Source organism: Mustela lutreola, chromosome 3, assembly GCF_030435805.1.
Source record: "Mustela lutreola isolate mMusLut2 chromosome 3, mMusLut2.pri, whole genome shotgun sequence".
Taxonomy (NCBI): Eukaryota; Metazoa; Chordata; class Mammalia; order Carnivora; family Mustelidae; genus Mustela; species Mustela lutreola.
This window is the reverse complement of record NC_081292.1, coordinates 161,775,372-161,795,986: the sequence shown is the minus strand read 5'-3', so window position 1 is coordinate 161,795,986 and position 20,615 is coordinate 161,775,372. Positions and strand designations below refer to the sequence as shown.

Below are 20,615 nucleotides of genomic sequence, written 5' to 3'. Positions count from 1 at the left end.
CTCCCCCCACACCTATGCCATCAGCCCCCGTGACTGAACAGATTCACTTCTGCAATCAGTAGTCAGAACACTTACTCCACCTTAGGGCCAGAGTACTGCTGGTCACTGAGTCCTTTCAATTTTCTCTCCATCTTTATTTAGCTCCAGTTTCTTCCTCTTTTCAGGGAAATTTGGGTGTGGAGGGCTGAGGAAAGGCTCACTAATTTGCAAGGGGATGAAACTATTCCTTCTATATCTCTTTCATCTAAATTGTATTACACACAAATTACGAATTACATTTATGCATTGATAGATTTAATCTCCTTGAAGGCAACAAAGAAGCCCTTTCAACCAATAAGAGATTTCAGTCTAGACTTTGAACAGGAAACCAGTTAAAACAAAGATTTCTGGGAAGAAAGCTGCTCACCACCTTCCTTGTTCCAGAAAAAATCACCTGAATGACTCCTCTTAGTTATGCAAACATAAGACAAATAGTTCTCGCTGTCCTGGGAAAGGGGTAAGACCAGTCCTCCTTTTCTTTTTGTTTCATTTTCTTAAGATTAGGCAAAAGCTGCCTTAGCTGATTTGCTAAACTAGTGCTAGTCACTAAGAGGAGTGGTTAGCTTGCACTTGGAATTTGGCGGGTATTCTGAGAGGAAAGGCATTAGGAAGTACTTAGTATATTATCCTGAATTTGTAGGTCTGTTCACAGTGCTTGCACTGACTCCCCAGTATGAGACTTACAATTCATAAAATACATACTTTTCACTGCAAATGGAGAAGCAATTTTGTAGAAAGCACCAGTACCTCTGTGCCACTGAAAGGTAAATACTAATCTGAACCCGGAAGGAAGAAACCTGCCTGGCCATGTCTTAGGCCTTGAGGAACCCGGCGGGGGAAAGCTCCAAGAGAACAGAGTGAGCTGCTTCACTCTTCCCTGGAATAGGCCTATGCTCTGGGGTTTTCCTTAAAGATTAGCAGTGGGAAAAGGCTCAAGGTTATAGGGCTGACAAACCTCTCACAGCCTCAAGAACATTAGCCTCCTTCAATGAACACAACGTGGTAGTTTGGGGCCCAGATAATTTTGGTAATAAAATGCTTCCTTACCCCACCTCCCCCCAAAGGGTTTGTTTCTCCCATTTGAATATATCTGTTTCTTAAATAAACCATTCTCTACTGATACTTCTTCATTTCTTATTTTAGGATATAAAATATATATGTTGCTAACGAAGGACTTAAATCCATGATTCCCCTGACCCAACTGGCCATTAAGAGATCACCTGTGATGATTAAATAAAACAAAAACAAACAAAGAAACAAATAAAAACAGATTTCCAGGGCCAACATCAGGATAACTAGCTTCAGAATTCCAGGGTGGGCCAGGAAACCTATACTCCCCTGTGTTTATAAAGCACAGCCCGTCTCAGGCCACTATGGATTTATAATTCATTGCTCAGAAGACAGTTGGGAGCTTCTTAAATTGCAGATCTCTGATATCACTGAAGATTAAAGCCAACAGGGGTATATCCTGGTGTTTGAAAGACATCGTCCTTTCCTCCATTTTCAGAGTTATCCCTCACGGAGGAAGTAGGGTTAGATCGAGTGGTTGCTGGGGATGCCCGAGGTCAATCTGGTTAAGGAGCTTGACAGTCCAGGTATGGATTATCTATTTTGTTCCTTCCAGATTCACACATACAGTTTACATCCATGTTAGAGGAGATTTTACAGGTTAAAATACTGTTTCGTTAACACAGATGCTACCATGTAAGAGTTCCTCAGTACCTCAAGTTCCCTCATGAAATCTATCTTTATTCTGATGCGAAATCTGACCTCTGACTCAAACTTGCATCGCAGATGAATCCCTTCTCCTTTACTGGGCAAATCTGTGATTTGAAAGAGCCTACTTGGGTATTAATGGAAAGACTTCATGACTGGGGTTTATGAGTGATATTGCGATGAACGTCCTTACCTGGCTTGAAAGGTTCTTGACTTGCTGGGCATGAATGATCTCTGGAGTATCAACCACAGAAGTGAAATTGGCTTTTTCCATTTCTGCTAACTGCTTATACTTAATCTGCAAAAGAACACCCAACACTTAGGTAAATGTTTGCAATGTACATATTTGTTGATTTCATTTGAGTATGAGGTGGTCAATATTTCTTTTCCAAAAGGATTCATTCATTTGAGACTCAACATATAGTTTTTCCTCTTGTGCTTATAGCTTCGTACTAAAGAGTGAGATTCAGAAAGGTTGAGTCCTAGTTGTTGAAAGACTTACTATCTAGTTGGGCACAGGGGCTGGGGGAGAGAGAAAGAGTGGGAAAGGAGAGAGATAGATGATCAACACGGAGTAAGGTATGGACTGTTTACATACCTAAGAGCTGGGAGCAGAACAAATAAGCAAAAGATAATGTGGGATGTTAAAAACTACCTTTTAAATTTAGATCCTGAGAGAAGGCAAAGAAAGAACTCCCCAAATGTCCTAAACAAGGAATTCTTGGTGCCGAATGGAGCTGTGGGTATCGACTAAGAAACCAGACCAGGATGTCTGAATCTGTCCTAGCTTCCAGCTCCCCAAATTCCCCTTTGCTCTGAATGTCTTTTGTGGCTATAGACTCAGAAAGACAGATGAAAAAAAGGCCTCTGCTCCTTCTATCAGAATGGATTTCACCAGGTAGATATTTTTAAAGTGCCACTCTAGACACAGTACTATTAATCAACCAAGCAAGATAATAGAAAGACAACACTGTGACCTTGTAATCACTTTTATTCTTTTCTTTTCTTTTTTAAAAGGTTGACATGGAACAGTAGCACTGACCTGGCTGGCAATATCAGTAGCATTCTTGGCCCTCATAAAGTCGGGAGTTTCATTGGCCATGGCATTCAGGCCTCTTCCTTTGACTTCTAGCTCCAAGTCTCTCTTATATTCTTTCTGTAGCAGCATTTAAAACAAGAGTTACCCAACTTCCACGACAAGGTAGTCAATGCACAAAGAGACTGTAAATCTATGTACTATACCACTATTTGGTTGCTAGTGTTCACCTTTGCTATTCCCCGTCAACATGTAAGGCTTCCTTTTGAACACTTTTAGCATTCTCTACTTAAAGTAAAAAGGACATTTTAAATCTGGTTTGCTATATAGCTAGTCCTGAACTGAGGTGCATAACACTCCAGTGTGGTTTTTTAATTTAAATGAACACACCAAATGGTTCATGATCAAATCAAATCCTATTAGATAGATTAACAGATTATGACAGCCAATGGACACAAACGATAATATTAACTCACTGGAAACTGAAATATATTTTATTTAACAGTTAATAACCATGTTGGATATGGAATTTGAAATTCAAACTTCTATCTCTCTTCTTTCTCTTTTATTTTTTGTGTAACTTGGCTAGGGAGGAGAAGATGCTCCGATCCTACCTCGTTGAGGATCTGAGTGGCATTCTTTGCTCTCAGCATGTCAGGCGTGTCTTCCATTTCACTGAGACCCTTCCCACGGATGCTTTCCTCTAGGTCTTTCCTGTATTCTTTCTGTATCACAAAACAAAAGCAACAACACTGACCAGAAAGCCTGGATCATTCCTCCTGGGTAAAGAGGAAAAACAAGCAAAGACAAAAAACAAAACCAAACCCCCCAGTTTAAAACAAAAACAAAAACAAAAAAACCTCTAGTTTTAAGTAGTGACAGTTTAGTGATTAAAGATATGATAAAGGTGGAGTATAAGCCTCATCAGTTGATATGAAATATCAAATAAGAAACTAGCACATTTCGTTAGGTATTCAGTTAAAAAATGAGAAGAATTAATGTGGGTAAGAGATTAGGTGGTAATACCAAACACATGTGAACCCAACTTGAAACCCGCAAAAGTTAGATGGTGATGAAAATGGCAGAAGGATCACACTGATGAGTGTCATTAGTGCAATTATTGGGATCAAGAGCGAAAGCAAAGACCACGTGGGCACTACCTCGCTGGCTATTTTGGTTGCATATTTGACATGTAGTAAAGCTGGTGTGACCTCCAGGCCTGTCAGGTTTCTGCCTTTAATGGACTCTTCATAATCTCTCCTATATTCTTTCTAATGTGATTAAGAAGGAAACACAAATTTAAAAAAGAATCTTTATTACAACTTATTTCTCATACCTAGGAAGAAAAAAAAATTACAAGACGGTCCTTCATTGTATGACCCCTTAACTGGATCATAGTTTTGCTAAAGGTCACACGTTTGAAAGGTAGTCTGGTTGTTCTGGAAATATTTTGTTTACAACAAACGGCCTCAAGGAAACTCAGAATTTGAGAAGCCTTGTTGGGCTCCTCATTCATATGTCCAGCACTGCATCTGGGGCTGCCCCACTGTCTGCCTCATGGCAGGGAAGGACAGTGGAAGGAAGCCTGTGCCACCAAGACTCTGAATCCCCTGTCATCTCTCCTGAGGCAACAAGAGTTTACTTCTGAACTAAAAGTAAGAAAGAGGAAAGTAACACTGCAGAGGAAGAAGAGCCTGAGGGCACGAAATGCAAATTTGGCCTTTTTAATAATCATGACTTCTTATTTGTAATCTCTGAATAAAATGGCCAATGAAAACATGGAGAAATCCTAAGATTTTGTCCTCCACTGAGAGTCACAAGCTCCCCCATCTCCTCTCCAATCCCTGGTCTAGGATGTCTCATCCGGAGATTTAGAATAAATGCTAGAACTCCATTTTAATAATTTTTAATTTCGATAGAATTTTAAACTTACAGAAAAGCTGCAAGACTAGTACAAGGAACTTCCATAAACCCTTTACCCAGATTCACCAGTTTTATGAAGTTATGTTAAACTTTTGACTATTTGGCCTTCTTTAACACCAGAAAGCTTCACAAAGTACTACTTTATTAATAACCATTTATCTTTATGGTTGGGGATCTGCCCTACAGGGGAGAAGTAAAAAACAACCCAAAATAAGTCTGTTTCCTAATGAAAACAGACTTTCTAAAATTCAAAATAAGATTCCATTGTTCTCTGTCTTTGGTTAAAAAGGAATAAAAAGATGTTTTAAAGATACTTGTGCTTACATTTCTAATATAGGAAATATGGCATCTTGACATCTGATGTTTTGATAAACATCTTGATCATTACTCTTTTGTTTGGCCTGGGACTTCCTATTAAAAGTAATCTAAAGCCAAGGGTGGGTCTGTGCAGAGCAAACTTATCATTTATCAAAGAAAAATTTGTATTATATTCAATATAATCTCAGAGTTACTAGTCTGCTCTGTTCTAATACTATGAAAATAAAAGAGTTGAAATAAAACATAGATGCTAAATATTTACTGTTTGGAACATTTAGTATAACTGAATCACAAGATTTGATATGGAAACATTTTAGTGAGCACATGAAAACAAGTTCCATCATCTACTACTTTTGGATAACAGAAAGCTGGATACATGTGTGTGAGCAGAGCTGGTCTTGAACAGCTTGATGGCATGTTTGTTGTGTGATGTGTTTCATAGGACTTACCCCACTTTGCATTTGCTGAGACTCTTTGGCAGTGATGTACGTTGGTGTTTCAAAGTCCAACATGGGCTTTCCTCGTTCCTTTTCATACTTTTCTTTGTATTTCACCTAGTGATAAAGAGGCTTATTAGATAGATCTCCTCCAGCCAATTCCCAGACAGAGACTAGTGTAGGGATAGTATTTTTTAACTGATATACTAGTCCACATGGTGGCATCTCATTGCCACTCAAAACAGGTTCTTATGTTTCAGATCTAGTACCTTTTTTGTTGTTGCGTGGGAGAAAACACCCTTAAATCAAATTTGTGTTCAACTCAAGGAAACAAAAAAATCATTGCCGAAGAATCAGCTGAGAGACAGACCAAGGGAAGGAAATACATGGGGACCGTCACCCATCTAAGAAGGTCGGCTGAGATCTGATAGGTGTAGATGTGAACACTGTAACTACAGCATCTGTCAATATTTCTGGGAAAGATCTCTAGTTTGTCTTTCCTGAGGACTTTTATCGGCGACCTGGGCTCTCTATTCGAGAGCTAACACATACAACTTTCTATGTCAAGAACAGGATCTAGGTCATAATCAGCCCCATATTCAATGCAGCCAATAGTAGTTCATATAAAAATGAGAACTGGTTTACCTGTCGACTGACTTACTAAGAAATCTGATGTTCTCAAAAGAGCCCCAGTGCTATTTTACGAATACAGTATCCTCATCCTTACACATACAATGCCCCACTCCGAAGGAGGGGGAGGACATGCAATTAGGAGTGGGGGCGGCCCACAGATATTCAGAAATGGAAAGTCAGAGAGGCAGAGGCCCTTGTCCACACAACATCTTCATGGCAATGCTCAGTCTCAGCAATCTTGCTGAAAACAGAAATCTGGGGGCACGGGCTGCTTCACAGTTGACATGAAGACACTTCTAGTAATTTTTCCCTTTCTGTTAATGCCCAACAGGGAACCTAAATAATTCTGGTTATGTGACAGAGGAAGTCATGTGATAGTAAACTCTTTCTCTGAGTCCTTTCTTTTGAGAATCTTCATTATTTTACAAATTTTCGATTCCTTAAATACCCACAAATATTTCAATGGTCGATCTAATCATGTTACTTTTCTGCTCAAAATCCTCCAAAGGCTCTCTCCCATCATTGCAAGGTTTCCTAAGCTGGGGTGCAGTCTCATGAGGGAACAATTGGGGTTACTGCAAGGGGATTATCCCCCTCATGGCATAATCTTTTTGCTTTCAGCCCATCAGTGATCTGAATAACACACACTGCATGCACAGGGACTATTTCTTCAGTATGTGTTGATGCTGTTATTTATAGCATAAAATTTTGTTTCAAAATGCTGCTAAATTCCAAGCTCACCTATATCCTTGGATATTTTCCTCCAGCAATCATTACTAAAATTATTAACTACCATTCGTAGGGGGCATTTATGAACATTTTTGACACTGTAGCTGAACGCACATCAGGAAACAGTTTGGACTGACTTACTATGCTCTGCAGCTCTGTGGCCTCCTTGAGATGAAGCTGCTCCAGGTTATCAGGTATCGTGTGGTAGTGGCCTTTACTCTTCTCATAGTTCTTCTTGTACTGGTACTGAGGGGAAGAAGGCACAAAGGCACACGCGCTGGAAAAGCTGCTCAGCATTTCGGTTTTTCCTCTTTAGGTTAGACATTTACACAGCAGCATTGTCAAGTCCACACTAAGAGCAGCAAACACTAAATGGGGGGTTACACAAATGTGTCAGAGGAGGAAGAGCCATGTCCAGAACTGCCCAGTTAATACCGGATGGCCAGTCCTTAGGTTATATGGCATATGCAAAGGAGGTGTGAAAAGTCAAAATTGAAAGAAATTATTCCAAACCACAATTCTATGTTCTTCGAAGGAGGGAAGGGTTTAGTCAATTGGAAAATAAAAAGATTAAATATTCTAAGAACAAAAGCTTTTTCACATTCTGAGAGGTGTCACAATCCGTGGAGAGTTGGTAGACTAATGCCATAACCTGGAAGGATGCCTTCACATAAAAGAGCTTTCTCGTAAATCTGGTGTCTTGGGAGCAGAGAAGGAGATGTATGTGAGCTCAGCAAAGGAGTTCAGCTGCAAATGGGTGAAACATGCCGTTTCTACAGCAAACGACTAAGCTTACAGAACTGGCAAGGTGGCTGGTATTCAGCACATGATTCATTATCAGAGATTCCTTCATATCAGTCACAGGTTTATGAAGTTTCTTCAGGTCGGCCTTATATTTAACCTGCATGTGAGGGGGGAAGAACGAAATCACATAAATAGGAACTGGCAGACAGCACCAATGGAAGCCATGTAAGAGATCCCATCCTGAAATAAATTCTGGAGCTGATGAAAAAAATGCACACACCTCGTTTGCAGTAACTACAAAGTGGAAAACAGCTCAAGTGTCCATAAACAGATGAATGGAGAAGTAAAATGTGGTGTATACACACAATGGGATATGATTTAGTCACAAGAAGAAATGCAATTCTGACAAGTGCTATGACAAGGATGAACCTTGAAAACATGATGCTAAGTGAAGTAAGGCAGGAAAAACAAAGGACAATTACTGTATGGTCCCACTTAGAGAAGATTCTCTAGTAGGCAAATTCATTGAGACAGAAAATAGATTATAGAGGTTACAGAGGCTGGGGGGAGAGAGGAAGGAGTTATAGCTTAGTGGTTGTACAGTTTCTGTTTGGGGCGATGGAAATAATGGTGGCTGTTGGACAACACTGTGAATATAATCAATACCACTGAACTGTACATTTTATTTATTTACTGATCTCTATACCCGTGGGGCTCTAACTTAAAACGCCGAGATCAAGAGTGCTCTTCTGAGAGCACTCAATCATATGTTTAAAAATAGTTAAAATGACAAATTTCATGTTATATATTTTGCCACAATTAAAAAAAACATACCTCACTTGCAAGATTGTTAGCATCTTTCATGACTTTGTAGAGCTGGCTGTCTTTTGGATTGAATTTCGGTGTTTTGCCCTTCTCTTTGTTGAAATTTTCTCGGTATTTAACCTAATAGCAAATGCAAAACTCCAGATTATTTCTGAACATCAATTAATTTGAAAACTGAGAAATGGAGGAACTACAAATACAAAGAATATGTTATATATAAAGGGATCATATAACTTATGATCCACACTAGGATGCTTTTAAGAGTAAAAAAGAGCACAACCAATAGTTATGTTGGGGCAACAGGAAGTCAAGGGTAAGAATGAGTTCTATGGTATTCGCCTTGCTCATTTTTATATTATTCAGAAGTAGGAAAGATACTCATCTTTTTTTTTTAATCAACCAACAGCTAATTCACTTTTTTATTTAAATTCAATTAGCCAACCTATAGTACATCTTAATGTAGTGTCCAATAATTTATCAGTTGCATATTACCTCCAGTGCTCATTTCATCACAAATCATCTCTTTTTAGTGCAAAACAAAAGTAAGAGGAATAAGGGGTAAAGGCTTCAGGCTATATTCAGTGATCTAATGATTTGGAGCTTTCTGACCCTAGTAGCCAGTGAAACCAAAGGCATTTTAGGTCACCTGTAAGGAGTTTAAAGAGGAGTTGTAAATGATCCACAAGAGTGAGACATAAGGAATCTGTTAAATTAGGAGAATTTATTATAGTTTTAAAGTAGTACTTTGGCTATATCATTCTGATTTCTTTTTTTTTTTTTTAAGATTTTATTTATTTATTTGACAGACAAAGATCACAAGTACGTGGAGAGGCAGAGAGAGAGAGGAGGAAGCAGGGTCCCCGCTGAGCAGAGAGCCCCACGCGGGACTCGATCCCAGGACCCCGGGACCATGACCCGAGCTGAAGGCAGAAGCTTTAACCCACTGAGCCACCCAAGAGCCCCATCATTCTGATTTCTTTTTTTTTTTTTTTTAAAGATTTTATTTATTTATTTGACAAGCAGAGATCACAAGTAGGCAGAGAGGCAGGCAGAGAGAGAAGAAGAAGCAGGCTCCCTGCTGAGCAGAGAGCCCGATGTGGGGCTCGATCCCAGGATCCTGGGATCATGACCTGAGCTGAAGGCAGCGGCTTTAACCCACTGAGCTACCCAGGCACCCCTCATTCTGATTTCTTTTTTTTTTTTTTTTTTTAAGATTTTATTTATTTATTTACAAAGAGAGAGATCACAAGTAGGCAGAGAGGCAGGCAGAGAGAGAGAGAGGAGGAAGCAGGCTCCCTGCTGAGCAGAGAGCCGGATGCGGGACTCGATCCCAGGACTCTGAGATCATGACCTGAGCCGAAGGCAGTGGCCCAACCCACTGAGCCACCCAGGCGCCCTCATTCTGATTTCTTAATCAAAGAAAAAAATTGTGCCATTTTTTTGACATGCGGCAAAAAAATGGCATAATTTTTGAGTAAAAAAGAACAGAGCGTGTGGGGAAAGCCCTTCAATACGATTTTGATCTAGAAGAAAGAAGTGAGATGTTTTGCCATAATGATAAAAATAAGATTAAGTATACCTTTAGGATACAAAAAAGATTATGCAAAGGGCTAACTTTAATTTAAAAAATAAGCATAAATACCAGCTTACTCTACTAAAGCAAAGAAAAAATCTGATGTTGAAATTTTGAAGACTTTGCTGTTTTTGAAAATTGAGAGGCTTGCATTTCTTTTTTTTTTTTTTTTTAAAGATTTTATTTATTTAGAAAGATCACAGGTAGGCAGAGAGGCAGACAGGCGGGGGGAGGGGGGGAGGCAGGCTCCCTGCTGAGCAGAGAACCCGATGCGGGGCTCGATCCCAGGACCCTGAGATCATGACCTGAGCCGAAAGCAGAGGCTTAACCTACTGAGCCACCCAGGCGCCCCATGAGAGGCGTGCATTTCTTTTTTTTAAAAGATTTTTATTTATTTATTTGACAGAAATCACAAGTAGATGGAAAGGCAGGCAGAGAGAGAGAGAGGGAAGCAGGCTCCCTGCCGAGCAGAGAGCCCGATGCGGGACCCGATCCCAGGACCCTGAGATCATGACCTGAGCCGAAGGCAGCGGCTTAACCCACTGAGCCACCCAGGCACCCCGAGAGGCGTGCATTTCTAATCCTACATTAAACCTCAGATGTGGAGGCTTTACTTCCTCTGGAAGGCTTGTCTCAGGGACTGTAACTTCTCAGTGTGACCCCAGCCCCAAAGGGGTTTCCCAGTGTGGGGCCTCCCCTATCCTGACTTTGATGCCTGGCTGATACTTGATACTTGCTTAGAATAACTCAAAGGCCAAAGGAGAGGGTAGAGGCACAGGCTGCATCTTACGATGCTGCTGTGATGAGACATTTGAAGAAAACTAACGCACTCATCAGGGATGTAGGACTGACATCAGCAAGCTGACATCTCTTTTCCTTTTGCTCATCTACTTTCTTAACCTCAGTCAGGGGACTGACCAAGTTACACTCTTTTCTGTTGATTTTGTGTTGAAATGTGTGGAATGCTATAGAACTTTCTTGAAAGATTTACTTCTGTGCACACTCATCCCCTCCCTCTGGAACATGCTGCTTGGAGTAGGAAGATAGAGTAGACGTGCTCTATAGAAAATGATGGAGTAGACTTGCTCAATAAATGTGATTTAATTGAATGAAAGGAAGAGAGCTGTCATGCCTATGTAAAATAGCTGAAGATGATGATTTACTGGAAAGCTCAACAGAATGAGGCATTTTCCCTCAGCACCCTGGATATACCTTGATTACTTTTCACCCCAAACTGTCCTTATTTATCTATGGAAATGAGGTTGAGGACATCCGTTCACCCCCTTAGTTCTTAGCCCAGTCATGTAATCTATAGATGTTGAATGGCAGAATAAAAGTGACTGCATCTGGTTGGGTTCTAGAAGTTTTAAATTTCATGACACTTGCCTGTTAAATGCCCACAGGTGACTCAAGTGTGAATGCTACCCTTGGGATACAATCTCACTACCTGAGAAGAGGTGCCAGTAGGACCTCACAAGCCGATATTTCTCTTCCTGAAGACTGTTAAGCACTCAAATAGCTAGACACACACCCATAAGTGGAAAAGTGGAGAATGAGAAAGGCCTGAAGATCTCAGAGAGAAACAAGAGACAAGGTCCTTGCTAGACTTTTACAATCTAATTTTTCAAAGCTCAGCAGTGCTCTCCAAGACCCAGGATCTCTCTTGTTGCTACTTCTGCACTTCTGTGCTGAGAATCCCGACTTCCTGCGAGGTTTTTCATGCGAGAGCTGCCACATACCCATCTGGATTACCTGGCTGCTCAGCCTGGCTGCCTTCTTGGCCATTTCAATGTCTGGGCGACCGAGCATGCTTAACCCATGGCTGCCTTCCTTGCGGTGCTTGGCTCTGTACTCCACCTGAATCAAAGAAAACCGAGATGGGCAATACATTCTAAGAGGTGGGTGCCTTATCATACTCTGTGGCCGTGACCTCTGGGGAGCAGGTGCATTTTCACCACACACATACCTCACTGGCCTGTTTGGCTGCCTGCGTGGCCTTCTTGATGTCTGGCCGATCAGCCACTGTGGTGTAATGCAGGTTTTCCTTGGCATCTTTTTTGTATGCAACCTTTATTTGGAGAGAAAAGAATGTTTACTCATGTGGAAGATATGCTATCTTTGAAAAAGTCCTCATCAAGCACAAACAACCGTTTTATTAAAACCAAACCAATTTTTTAAACCACCGTATATTTTAAACTACCAGAGAGGGAAATTAGGAATACCACTGGATGGAACCAGCCCACTAGGCACCAAGTTGGGATCCATGGACTCAGCACGACTGTGGAGAGCGTGGACAGGGGAGCTTACATTGCTCTGCTTCTTGGCCACCTCCATAGCATGCTTCACGTCCGGGGGCTCCAGCATGATGGAGTAGTTGGATTTCCCTTTCTCCTTGACGAACTTCTTTTTGTAATTTGTCTAAATAGAGCCAGAATCACTTATGTGAGCACAGGAATCTGGGAAAAGAACTGATTTACTTGAAGAACTGTGAGATCTCCATGAAAATCCATGGCTCCCCATCCCGGCGTCAGTCTGGAACCTGGATCTCTGACCCATATGCTAGCTCTTCCTTGTCCTGTCTGTCCTGGAGTCCAACATTTGAAACACAAGGCAATCTTGGGAGAACTGACTACAAGCAAATTAAACTCTTTCATTTCCCATTTCTAGCTTTAGAAAACATATGAAACCATACAGGGCTCATAAAAATATAATAGCAAGATTATGAAAGCATTATTGATAAGGACAAAGTGGGCAGGGATGACTTAATTACAAAGTACTGATTTTACTTCTCTAAAACTGTTCAGCAGTTTTAATGATAGGAGCGGCCATTCTCAATCAGCAACACTTCCTCCTTTTATTAACGCCAGGTTACTAACATCTTATATTGCAGATAACTAGTCCTGTGGCAAAATGTCCATTTGTCATAGTTGCCATAATAGGAAACCTAACAAACACAGAGTCCTCCTTTAAAGCAGAATTGAAAATTCACACATAGGCACTGATGACAGTAAGAGTGAAGCGATGTACAGAAAAGCACTTAGAAGCAAAGAGGCAGCTTGCCCCAGATTTCCCTGGATTCTAAGGTAAAGTGGTGTTGCTGCTGCCAAGAGTCCTGGAGCTGGTCACTTACGTCACTGACATTCTTGGTCACTTCCTTGACATGGATGGTGTCCCTGGTCTCTGGCAGTGTTGTGTACGATCCCTGGGCCAGGTGCTTCTTGACATAGTCCTTGTACTTGTTCTGAGAGAATCCACAGAGAGCCTGTTAGAGTGTGCGCCTGGGGCATTAACCCAAGAGGGAAGCAGAGCATATGTTGCTGGAAGGTTACCTCAGACACCAGATTGCTGACAGTCTTTGCCAGGAGGATCTGAGGAGTGTCAGGCACAACATGGCAGGTTCCTCTTTCCTTGACATGTTTCTCTTTGTATTTCAGCTGCAGGGGTGGAAAAAAAATATAGATTTAGCTCCTCTGGGTATCTGGTATATATTTACTCAGTCCTTGAGTCACTAGATAGAGCTGGGAAACAGAATCACTGACACAGTAAGGACACTAAACTCAATAAAAGATCTGATGTTTGGAAATCTTGGGAACGATACAAAAAGACTTTCTTTCTTCCAAGTTGAGGCTTTAATGATGATCAAAATGGATCTCATGATGAATCTTTATACCCCTAGCCTTAGTTCAAAAGACCTTTTTTTTTTAAAGATTTATTTTTATTTTTATTTATTTATTTGACAGAGATCACAAGTAGGCAGAGTGGCAGGCAGAGAGAGAGGAAGGGAAGCAGGCTCCCTGAGAGCCTGATGCGGGACTCGATCCCAGGACCCTGAGATCATGACCTGAGCCAAAGGCAGCGGCCTAACCCACTGAGCCACCCAGGCACCCTCAAAGGACTTTTGAATATGTCATTTGACCTGCTCCCGAATCCTGGGAGGAATTACTACTTCTCCTTTACAGATGAAGAAACAAAGAAAGAATATGATCACTCAAAAACATATGCTTCCTCATAGAATCCAGCCAGGACGTCAGCTCCCAATTCTCGATGTGTGAATGATCTCGCAGTGCAGTATACATGAGAATGGTCACCTGGATTTTCAAGCTTCCCCTGCCTGTCACCCTGCTCTGCCATGTCACTGGCACGCTCACCGGGTTAGGTTTGTATTTCAGGACCTGCGCCTGAGCTCCTACACCAGCAGCCTCCTCTGTCCTTCCCTGGTGTCGCTGGGGACTGTGCCACTGAAGTGGATTAGGTGTCATGGGAGGCACTGGATACTTACATCACTTTCTATTAAAGAATTCCTCAGGGCCAGCACCATGTCTTTATCATCAGTGACAGAAAGCTTGCAACCTTTGAGGAACTCTCGGTCCAGCTTATACTCAACCTGAAACAGAAGAAAGGCAAAGGAATCTGTAATTCTCCTTTTAAGGGTGCTAGGAAGACTGGCTACCAAAAAGGGGGCAGAGGCTTCCAGGCCCCTCACTGCATGCTGGGCTCCCCCTCTCCAGCCCTGTGGCCAGGACCAAGTCCTTCCCACACGCTCACCCCCAGTTCCTCCCCAGCCTCACTCAGGACTCTACACCCTAGTGCCTGTGCCCAGCTGTGGGAGACCATAGGTCTGCTTCCTGCACTTGCTTCCCCTTCTCACATCACCCCCCATCCTTCTGGGATGTCAAGTGTGCTAGGCTGACACCCGCAGCAGCGGTTATTATGAGTGATTATTCATGCTTCTGTCTCAGGTGTGTCAGAGAGCCCGACCGTCCGTCCCTTCTCACATCGCTCTGTTGTAGGGACGACTTGGCTGCCTGGATGAAGTCTGGTCGGTCAGGGGTCCACCTCCAGTAGGCTTTGTTGGCTTCATACTGCTTCTTGTAGTCCAGCTGTTTGTAACAAGACAAAAATAGGTCATTTCATTCTATGGGCTGAATTCATAACCGCGCATGGCCTGGGGGGACACATTGTGCATCTCAACATACAAAATATCATTGTTCTTTATGCAAGCGAGAGCCCCAGTTAATATTTCCGGACAATTTATGCCACTAGTCAGCCACCGAAGAGGTCGTCTTGTGGGACTATTTTGTCTCAAAATAGGGGCTAAAAATTTTAAAGGCCTCCAGGTAAAATAATTCTACAATTCCTTTCACTGTCAATGTAGCTCATCTTCAGAGTCAAGGACTTTCAACATCTAGCTAAACTCAGGCTTGATCTTTTTTAAATGATTAAATTTAGAGTATTCATTTCATGCCAGGCACTTTTCTCAGTGCTTCCTAACTACTACCTCATTTAATGGTTGCAATGGCTGCACGAAATTGACAGCTGAGGAACCAACCAGCGGGTTAAACTGCCCAAGGGGAGGCAGCTCATGAATGACAGAGCTGGGACTCAAACCACCAGAGACTGGCTCTAGAGAGGCTCCCACACTTGCTAGACCTTCCCTGAGCTGGCCATGTGGCTGCCTGGGGCCAAATCTGAGGCACAGGAGCACATGGTGCTTAATCTGTGTCCTGGGAAGAGCCCTCAACAGCAGGCACATTTCTTTCCTCACTCTTCATTGTTCTGTGAAGGTGTATTTTGCATATCATCAACTCTGCATGCTCTTGAGGAGCTTTTCATGAGGTCTGCTTTATGATGCCCTGAGTTTTCTCCAGTTATTGTCATATTTTTCAAACCTACAACAGAGCTGCAAGAATCCTAAAGAATACCTGTATACCCACTACCTTGACTCTACATCATACATTATAATGTGTTTGCTTTTTCACACACCCATCCTGCTACCGACCCAGCCCTCAATCCATCCTTGGGACACCTGCAAGAGACCTGCCCACCCCTAAGGTATTTGCGGACCCTGATTAATATATGTTCTCTCTGACACTAGGGGCATTCACTGGGTTACAATGGTTTCATTATGTAAGAAATTCATATATTTTTTGAAAGTTAATACTTATCAAAATGCACAAAAATATCGCTGTGGTTGAGGCTTTAAGGTGAGCAGGAGAAAGACACAGGCTAACTTCTGGCAGCCTCAAGTGACTAAAATGTGCTTCTTTGCATGGGCATATGCATGTTTGTGTGTGTTTTCCAGAAGAATCGGGTTCTAAAGCAGGAAAAGACGAAGATATAAAGGGTAGAGGGAATGAAAGATGACGAGACAGTTTCCAACATGCAGCCTTCATTCCAGAATTAAATCTCCTATTTCTCAGCCACCTGGCAGAGAGGCTGAGTGGGTGTAACACTGTGGCACAGGTTTGGCCACCCTGGCTCTTCCCCACTCTCCTCTGCGAGAAGCAAAAGCAGCATTTCGATTCCAGCACCAGTAGTCATGCTGCTGGGGCTAACTCTTGATCCAGACTCATTAGAGCTCAATCACCTGAGGAGATGTAAAAGGAGGTCATGTGTCCTGCAGAAGCGAAATCCCCCATTAGCCTTGGGAAAGTTTCTGGAACTTACGTTGGTGTTGACTTTGTAGGCATCCTTGGCTGCTTTGATATGAACAGAGTCTGGCACAATGGTGCAGTTGGACTTATTTCTTTGGTAAACTTCTTTGTATTTCAGCTGGGGAGAAAACACAGTGAGTCAAGGTTAATTTTTACAGTGGCCCACCAAGCATCAAAAAGGCAAGAAATTAAAACCATCACTATAATACACAATGTTTCATAAGGCAGACTAAGTCTGTTGTGAAGAAAATATGCTACCATGCACTTTCCTCAAAAGGCCTTGAAGTCCGTATTTTTCATCAATATCTCTGGTTATTGTTATAAGCAGAAAGGTTGGAGGAACAGATACAGAAATGCTTCATTTTTCTACAGGGAGAGGGAATGGGCTGCTCCAGAGAAAGGATCAAATAGAGGTTTATGAACAAGTGATGTTCATGTTTGAAGTACCAAAACTTATTTTAACATAAAAAAGTGAAAAAATATTTTAAAAATACTTTATAATTCCTGCCTTCATAAACAGTGCACTGGATGTATTTAGCATTTTTCATGGCACATGGCAGAGAGGATCTGCTCAGCTGTGCCCAGTCAGTTCACAGAATCACCAGCAAAAAAAGAGATGATTTTGGTTTCAAGCCACTGGCTGACTGCTGCACAGGAATAAATAACTGGACCAGGGTTCATTATGTCACGTTAGAAAGAGCCCAAGATGAGAGGGGCTGCGAACATTCTCGTACTTACATCACTAACTTCATCTTTGACCTTTCGGACGTGCAGCAACATGGGTGTGTCGTGGATTGTCGTGTAGCCTCTTGGCTTGGCCTTGTTGTATTCCAACTTATAAAGTATCTGAAGGAGAAGTAAAAGCAGAAGGAGACAATATTGTGCATCTCAGTTTACAATATAATGTAGCATAAAAATATGCATGCAAAGTGTTTTGTGTGCTTTTTTCATGCACTTTCATGCTTTCTGCTAAAGCTCCACTGCCTCTAAATTGGCGTGTTTGCCAATTTAGTAAGAATAACTCTTTATTGTAAAAGAAGCGTTCTGAGCAGAGCAGAACATTTAACATCCCTGCCTCCCTCCCACTAAACAGCAGTAGAATCTTCCAGACATCGTGACAATCAAAAATGTCCCTCCACATTTGCAAATGCTCCCCGAGTCTGAGAATCCATCCTGCATTTCTTGCACTTACATCACTAATTTGTTTGTTGACTTTTGTGGTACGCAGGTGTTCTGGAGTATCCACGATTGAGGTAAACTTGTCCTTTGATTTTTCATAATCTTTTCTGTACTTGATCTAAATTGCAGAAGAGAAGAACAAGTTAACTTGAAGCAGAATAGAGGGCTTTAACGAGGGTAATTTTCCTCAAAAGAGTCCCATAGCAAATAGGATTATTAGATAAGCCACGGGGTCATACTTTCTCTTTTAATCTTAACAGAAATGTGTTTTTTGTTTTGTTTTGTTTTGTTTTAAAGGTTTTATTTATTTATTTGACAGAGAGAAATCACAAGTAGATGGAGAGGCAGGTAGAGAGAGGGAGAGAGAGGGAAGCAGGCTCCCTGCTGAGCAGAGAGCCTGATGCGGGACTCAATCCCAGGACCCTGAGATCATGACCTGAGCCGAAGGCAGCAGCTTAACCCACTGAGCCACCCAGGCGCCCTTAACAGAAATGTTTAATGTAAAACTGTATTTGATAGCAATAGTGTAATGGAGTAGGGAAATAAATCATAATAATAAGTGACATTTTCCATATTTTTATACATTAGAAGCCCAGGCCCAGTGAGGTTAAAAAATATGAACTAAGGGACACATCTAGAATAAATCCTGGAGCCAGGATTGGATCCTTGCTCTCTGGACTCTGACAGATAATGATCCACTTAAAATATGCTGCATCGAATATGTATGATGTCTTAAGGTATATATCCATGTCAAAGATGAAACAGATATAAAATTAAAAAATGAGTATATGTGGTTTAAAGTATTTATGATTTTTAAAAAGACATTCACTTTTTGTAATTTCCAAGTCATGAGTGTTTCCCATGCACACAAGCCATTTAAAGCAGTACAGATACAGAAAGCGCAACAAAATGTCATGCATGACTATCTGATGATCACATCAGAACAAAGGAACAAGTTCAGGCAAACAAGATGTTCTTATGGAGACCTCATCTCCCTCATTTCACATGTTGACCTGGTGTCAAACTAAAGTGATAAAATGAGTTTCTAATACAAAAGACTGATTAAAAGCTCTTTTTTTTTTTTTCATGTGGGAACAATGGCATTTTATCAATATCTGGAAGTTAAGCAATTATCTGTTTTTTGTTTGTTTGTTTGTTTGTTTTTCTGCTTCAAATGTACCTTCCTCTGTGATGCAAAAGTGGTGGCAAGAGCTTCAACTGACCTTGCAGGAAGACAATGTTACCAGCAACACTGCCAACAAGTGTGTATGAGGACAGATATGCTGGAAATAACCTAGAGAATTAGCATCAAGCTCAAGAGGGGCCATAAATATGTACAGTACTCAAGGAGCTGCACCACGACCCTCCTCGTTCCCAAATGGTACACTTGCAGTGATCACTGAACAACGGATATTAAATGAATACATTATTCAGATATTTTAGATGCCACTGAATCTACTTATATCTCCATTTCTTTGGGGAAAATATTTAAAAAATTGAAATCAGTGTTATACCAGTTTGGAAATAGAGTCTAAAACAGCCTCAATTACTCTTACTGGGAGGCACTAGATGATATACGGATGTGGCTGCCACGCAGTCACATGTGGCCACAGGCAGAGGTCATGTGTAAGGAATGAATACTTATGCAGCAGGAAACCAGTCTGGGCAGGGAGCGGGGAAGGGAATCAAGGAAAGCGTAATGTCAACGCCCCCAAGGCTTCTCAGTCTCTTCTTCGCATCATATCAGACATTACCTGGCTCCACATGTGTGTGTTGTAGAGGGCAGTCAACATATCTGGACGTAGAATTTCATTACATCCTTGTTTCAGAAGCATCTTGGCACTAGATTTATATTTTCTCTGTTCATGCAAAGAGCAGTGAAGCACAGAAGAGACTTATGAAGACAGGAGAGAACAGGGCTCTATATCCCAATCACTTCTGAGTGAAGAGATGTAGGCACACACACTTCATGTACTCAAATATACATGTGGGTGAAGACACTAACTACAGGGCAGTACCAAGCAGAATGACTGCGATACTTGCAGCGGAGAATCCGTCATCCTCCCAAAAGGGGAATAATAGAGCTAGTCCCACCAACACCGCCTTACAGGACAGAAGACGTCACTGGAGTAGAAAAATGCAGTTTAAGGAGTTCTGTCCTCTTTCCTTCCATTAATTTGTGTCTTTGTTTTCACGTCTACAACTCAATTTGCAGTTTACAAGTAGATCCTCCAGGAGAATAAAGGGTGAGAGGACCGACTTTTCTGTTTATCTTCACCACAGCACATGTGAGGACACAGAGTATGGACTGGCACACTCAAAGAGCTCATGGGCTCTTTGGGTGGCTAGACAGATAATTTGAAACGGAACATCCCAATATCATAGGCAGAACCTATGACATCCTTGCAGCAGACGGCACGACATCTCGTGAGAGATCTGGAGCACAGTCCTGCCTGGGCTGTCCAGCCAGCCGCATTCACAGTACCTGACTGATCTGGTCGCCTGCGATCTTAGCCAGCAGATGTCTAGGCTCATCGACTACCAGGTGGTATTTATCTTTCCGCTGCTCATAATCAGCTCTGTATTTTTTCTGCTCAAACATCATATCAAATTATGGCAAGAGTACAACTTCAAGGCTACACAGCAATGTCCCAAGATAAACACTCCAGAGAGCCAGAAATTGGTCATTTCTAAAGATGGGCTTCCAAAGCATCCAGAATAGTAATAATATGGAGGTAAAGAGAGTCGATTGAAGATCACCTGGAGAAGGCTAGGACTTGGGATAGATCTGATTTGATGACACCAAAACTGGACAACCTTGTGCTTAAACATCTTCCATCTTTAAATATGGGGCCATAAGCAATGTTAGGCTTTATGGCATCTTAAATAAGGTACTAATAAGCTATAGGTTTACTATCTAAGGTTGTGAGAATCAAAAAGTATATTCGTGGGCAAATTCTACCAATTGTCTTATGGTAGTAAATTTGATTATAGAAGAGACCCCGGAAATCCTTCGCAAATTAGAAAAC

The 20,615-nt window shown here is 41.6% G+C and overlaps 1 protein-coding gene across 20 annotated transcripts in view; it reads right to left on the bottom strand.

Annotated features, from left to right (window-relative positions):
• NEB (nebulin) overlaps positions 1-20,615 on the bottom strand; it is a 215,212-nt gene that overhangs the window by 20,985 nt on the left and 173,612 nt on the right. For 18 of the 20 annotated variants that reach the window (XM_059167344.1, XM_059167346.1, XM_059167347.1 and 15 more), the window contains exons 127-145: positions 20,072-20,176; positions 17,600-17,704; positions 17,146-17,253; positions 16,421-16,525; positions 14,749-14,853; positions 14,253-14,357; positions 13,303-13,407; positions 13,104-13,214; positions 12,281-12,391; positions 11,940-12,041; positions 11,726-11,830; positions 8,410-8,520; positions 7,628-7,732; positions 6,973-7,077; positions 5,482-5,586; positions 3,952-4,062; positions 3,406-3,516; positions 2,798-2,911; positions 1,949-2,053 (exon numbers count right to left, since the gene is read on the bottom strand). In XM_059167344.1, the coding sequence (XP_059023327.1) occupies positions 1,949-2,053; positions 2,798-2,911; positions 3,406-3,516; positions 3,952-4,062; positions 5,482-5,586; positions 6,973-7,077; positions 7,628-7,732; positions 8,410-8,520; positions 11,726-11,830; positions 11,940-12,041; positions 12,281-12,391; positions 13,104-13,214; positions 13,303-13,407; positions 14,253-14,357; positions 14,749-14,853; positions 16,421-16,525; positions 17,146-17,253; positions 17,600-17,704; positions 20,072-20,176 (2,034 nt within the window). Of the gene's footprint in view, positions 1-1,948; positions 2,054-2,797; positions 2,912-3,405; positions 3,517-3,951; positions 4,063-5,481; positions 5,587-6,972; positions 7,078-7,627; positions 7,733-8,409; positions 8,521-11,725; positions 11,831-11,939; positions 12,042-12,280; positions 12,392-13,103; positions 13,215-13,302; positions 13,408-14,252; positions 14,358-14,748; positions 14,854-16,420; positions 16,526-17,145; positions 17,254-17,599; positions 17,705-19,340; positions 19,446-20,071; positions 20,177-20,615 lie in introns of all 20 variants that reach the window. The other 2 variants (XM_059167362.1, XM_059167345.1) reach the window with 2 other exon arrangements.